Here is a 5,127-nt window from a genome sequence, read left to right on the forward strand (position 1 = left end):
GGGGGGAGGAGGAGGGGAAGACACCACCAATTTACACAACATACTAGTCTCTTAATAAAGTTTAAAATAAGACCACTTATTCCTAGAGTTTCACTTTCTCTGAAACACTGCATTTTCAACTCTAATAAAAAAGATTTATATAGGAATATTCCTATAATAGGAATTTCTGTCAGAGTACCAGACCAGCAAAACACAAAATACTTCCCCGCCAAAAACCAGAACATTCGGGTATGCCGGAGTAGCACAGTCAAGAGAGTATCTAGAGCCCAAACCAAAAAAAGCCCACTAAAACACAAATCCTGTTATTTATGATACAGACAGGATGATTATTGGGTCAGTTCCTCATGTGTTTTAGATTTATTATAGCAGTGGCTAAGCTGAAACTAATAAATATAGAAATTTGTCAGTTTGGAAACACACCCTGATTACCTTGAAGTTTGCATCTTCAAAGATGGTTTCTGCATAAAACATAACTGCATTAATGCCTGTTACTTGCTGGAAGAACATTAGAGCCACACCAATAAGAAGTGGCCTGTAGATTGAGGGGTGCTTAAATTCAGAGAGATTCAGTCCCTGTTAAAAAGATTGAGCAATGATTTGGTGAAAAATTTCATCTTTTAAATCAAAGAACAAAACCACCATGAACAAAAAAAAACCCTCCTAAGAACATTTCAATCTGTTCAAACTCAGTAAGTTTGCCACCCCATCCTTTAGCAAAACTAAGTGCCTTAGCAGTAAAAATGTTTACATGTGAAGTATCTGAGAACTCCAGAAAAGCATTTTCCCCTTTTCTCTGGCTCTAGAGACAGAAATTGACAGGACTTTGTAGAGAAAGTTAACATGAATGAATCCACAGTTTGCAGAAACCAAGCTTTAAATAAGACCTGCCTATTTAAGCACACATCTCTAAGAGGCTAAATGATGCTTTTAGAGACACAAAAGAAAAATGCAACACAAACAATGGGAAATCAGTGTTAGAGGTGCTGAACAATCCCCCCAAAAATGCTAAATAAAGCAAAACACTACATAGTTGTCACATAATTAACAAGATCACAAGCCCAACTGCTACCCCTGTACACTGATGGCAGCCAACAGTGACAGCAGTCGAAGCTGAAAGGTAGAAGGAAAAAGATTCAAAGAATCTCACTTGTTTTCTGACTATCATTTGTATGAGGGAACAGGTTTGGACCACCATTTGTAGGAAAGGCTATTAACTAAGCTTTGTTAAAACCCTTTTAACTACACTATATGCTTTCAGATGTCATTTCCACACAAAAAGTTTTTTAAGAGTAATCAGCTTCTCATCACCTCTTCCTGAACATTAGCCTCAATCTGCGTGCATTCCCAGTCATGGTCGGCGTGTGGTCCCCGCAGGAAGTGCAAAGCAGCTATGGCTTCCGAACGCTTGTTCTGATTCAGCAGAAATCTCGGCGTTTCGGGCATAAAGGACATGAAAAATAGCATTATGCAGGATGGGAAAGAACACAACACTGCCAGCCAGCGCCATTTTAGTGTTAATCCTGGGTAACAAAAAGGAAAGAAAGAGAACTATGAACATCAATCAGCTGTACAAACAAAATAATATGTACTTCCAATTATTCAGTGTAGTTCTTTCATTACATGTACGAACACTTTTTTGTAACCTAGAGCCCTAACCCCAATACCTGCAATGTAAGCTCCCAGTATGCCAGTCACCACCATCAACTGAACACAAGAGCCAAGCATACCACGGACTTTAGGATGAGATACTTCAGATATATACACCTAAAACACAGGAAGAAAACATGTAATAATTACTTTATCTGATTTTGGATCAAGAACTTGATATGTGATTCATTTCTCAAAACACACAGGCATATTTCCTAGCAACCCCCCTCCTTAAAAAAAAATGGAGTGAGGGGAAAAGTAACATTTCAGAAATGTACACTGACATTATGAAAAACCATAGAAAAAAGGGAGGACCTAAGCCAGAAGAATGCTGATGCAGTATCAGAATCCCAAAGGTGAAAAAACTTACATTATGCCATATTCAACAAGAAACACATCATCGCAAAGCAATCTAGAGCTTGGAAGGAACAGTCTTTACCTAAACATGGAGCCCAAGCCACATGTAAAACTGCCTGCAGTTTTAAGTTTTTAATTCAACATGAAGAGTGCAAATTATTTCATTCTCCATGAAGTTCAAAACTGACAGCTCGTCTTAATACAGACTGTATAAACAGCATGCCACCTCATCCAATACTTGGGACTGACTTAAAACTTTTCAGCTATTTTTTAATATGTTGACCCCAAGTCAATACAGAATCAACTTGGTTCGAAAAGACCTTGAAGATCATCCAGTCCAACTATCAGCCTAACACTGGCAGTTCCCAACTCCACCAGATCCCTCAGCGCTGGGTCAGCCCGACTCTTCAACCCCTCCAGGGATGGGGACTCCCCCCCTACCCTGAGCAGCCCATTCCAATGCCCCACAGCCCCTTCTGCACAGAAATCCTTCCTCAGAGCCAGCCTGACCCTGCCCTGGGCAGCTTGAGGCCATTCCCTCTTGGCCTGGCGCTGGGTCCTTGGCTCAAGAGACTCATCCCCCCTCTCTGCAACTTCCTTTCAGGTAGTTGTAGAGGGCCATGAGGTCTCCCCCAGAGACAGTTTAGCTGTACACATAACAAAGAAATCCCTCTTACTTATACATACAAATATTTCTAAAGTTACAGTTCTTACTTTTTCTGGAAGGAAAATAAGTAATCTTTATTTCAAGAATAATTGACAGCTACAAAAACTTGATGTTACATATGACACACTCCTCCCTCATTGCTGCAGTCACATAGATCTTTTACTGTTGGCTGTGGGTTAAGGCCTTTACATATGGGACCTTACAGCTCAGTTCCATGGAGCAAAAACAGTCAGTTGTAAAGCAGATAGAACTCCTCAAAGACATTAACACAAGACTAAGCAAGCAAGCTTCCAACAACAAAGTTGCACAAGATTATCATTTAGACCCTAGCACTCTGAATCTTTTTCAGATTTTATTTTTATCTAGACTGATAAAGAACAAGCATTTATTCCATACTTTTTTACTACTTATCCTTTGATTTCTTGTTTGCATCTCACTTCAAAAGCTAGAAATGCTGGAACCATCAGAAAAGAAACAAACTTGAATTGCAGATGGTTTATTTCACACTACTACCTATTCAGCTAGACCCAAAAGGTCAAATAATACCAGAGAAGACAGTCAACAACAGAATAAATTATCTCTATTTCCCTACTGCACATATATTCCTGAATGCATGGGAAAAGTTAATATTCTGAAGGTAACAGTTAAACAGAATCAGAAAGCGCTACTTAACATTACTCCAGGATGACTGAGCAGCCATAGTTTATTTGCAAAACCAAGAAGTTTGTTGAAATGTAAGACTATTAGAAGCCTCTGGTAATAATAAGAAAAAAACAAAAAAACCCAAAAAATTTCCTCCCCTAATGTTATATATGAGGAATTTGAAGAGATAATTATTACCAGACCACAGCAGAACACAAACAGAAACAATCAAATAAAGGACTAACAATCTGAAAGATCACATCACTTTATCAGGAATGCACAGTACATAAGTGTCACTAGAAGAAACAAAATTTGTTTTATTTATGTTTTCTTCATGATTAAAACCAAACAAAATATGTTTCTATAAAAATTAGTTTCTTCCAAATCTGTAAACTGCCTTAGCTACAGTTACTCAGTTACTTCACCCAAGCCCCCTATAATACTGCTATGGAAAAAGAAACAAAAACTCCACAGACGAGAAAGCAATCAACACATGCACACACCTCCAGAAAAACATCTTACTTACCGGAACAACAAGTGAAGTAATTCCACTGGCTAAGCCTGTCAGCATTCGTCCAAAATAAAGCATCCAAACATTCTGAGCAGATATAATAACTATATATCCAAAAACATATGGGACTGAGCACAGCATTAGACTCAGCTTTCTCCCAACTTTATCCACAAGATAGCCTCCTAGTATTCCTCCGGCAGCAGCTCCTAATGTTACTACTGACTTCAAAAAACAAGTGAAAAAAAAAATCATACATATATAGGAATAAATATAAGAACAAATAAGAGACAGCAATTTCTTTTAAAATCTTGAAAACTAAATAGCGGCTTCTAAAAAAATAGGCAAGAGTATGCAGATGTTTTGAAAAACAAAATTTTTTTTAAATCAAAACATAGTCAACCACCATTGAACAGGAAGCGATTTTCATATTGCATGCTCTTTCAGTGAAGAAAAAAAGCAGTGGTAACCGTTTCTAAAACTGTCTGGAAAACTGTCCAATTACAAACAGGTCTTTCAAACTGTTTTAAAGCCCTGAACAATTTCTTGTCTTGACTAACCTGAAGCTCAGCATTGTATCCAAAATGCAAATATTCCCTATGTTGATCGACTGCACTAATTTATTAAAAAGTTTGTTTTCTGTAGTTCCTTAACAGGTTCAACTGAAAAACATGAGAATGGTTAGAAGACATTTTAGCACCAAAATTAGTCCAAATAATATGCCTGCTTCTTAATATGCTATCAGAGCATAACAGTGCTGTTACTAAGGAAAAATTCGAATCAATAACTGATTTTAGGGGGGGGTGAAAGTATTTCATTATTAAGACACGCATTTACTCTCGTTCTTAAGAGGAGTAAAATCCCATCCTGTAAGCAGCACCTTCACGACCTGTGCTTTCAAATGAACTCACATAGTGGTAATGCATCCTAGAGACTTACCCCAAACCACGAGGCTTGATTGCTGTCCAATCTTAGCTCAGGATCGCTGCTTTTCCTCAGCTCCGGAATAACAGGTGAGCTATAGCCTAGCACGAAGCCAAAGCTCAGCGGCCCCAGGACAGCGGCGAACGTGGCCAGGTACAACTTCTCGTTCCGCACTCTGAGGCAGAAGAGGCCGACAAGGATCCCGCCGCCCTCACCTCCCGCTTCCGGCCCCTTACAAGGGCCGATAACGCGCGGGCGGGCCTGGAAGCGGGCCTGACCCTTAGGCCGCCTCGGCCGCGCCACTCCCGCACCGCCCCCGCGCTCACCTGCGGTCGGAGCCCGGCGCGGGGCCGCCCAGCAGGTACCGAGACTCCTCCGCCGC

General features: G+C 39.9%; 1 protein-coding gene across 2 annotated transcripts in view; it reads right to left on the bottom strand.

Moving 5' to 3' along the window:
* The window catches only part of SLC2A8 (solute carrier family 2 member 8), a 7,346-nt gene extending 2,473 nt beyond the window's left edge, over nucleotides 1-4,873 (bottom strand). The window contains exons 1-5 of one of the 2 annotated variants that reach the window (XM_026860234.1): nucleotides 4,761-4,873; nucleotides 3,840-4,042; nucleotides 1,665-1,764; nucleotides 1,309-1,520; nucleotides 430-573 (exon numbers count right to left, since the gene is read on the bottom strand). In XM_026860234.1, the coding sequence (XP_026716035.1) occupies nucleotides 430-573; nucleotides 1,309-1,520; nucleotides 1,665-1,764; nucleotides 3,840-3,965 (582 nt within the window). In that variant the 5' untranslated portion in view covers nucleotides 3,966-4,042; nucleotides 4,761-4,873. Of the gene's footprint in view, nucleotides 1-429; nucleotides 574-1,308; nucleotides 1,521-1,664; nucleotides 1,765-3,839; nucleotides 4,047-4,760 lie in introns of both variants that reach the window. The other variant, XM_026860235.1, reaches the window with a different exon arrangement.
* Nucleotides 4,874-5,127: the final 254 nt, after the last annotated feature.

Source organism: Athene cunicularia (assembly GCF_003259725.1).
Source record: "Athene cunicularia isolate RWA chromosome 17 unlocalized genomic scaffold, athCun1 chr17_part1, whole genome shotgun sequence".
Taxonomy (NCBI): Eukaryota; Metazoa; Chordata; class Aves; order Strigiformes; family Strigidae; genus Athene; species Athene cunicularia.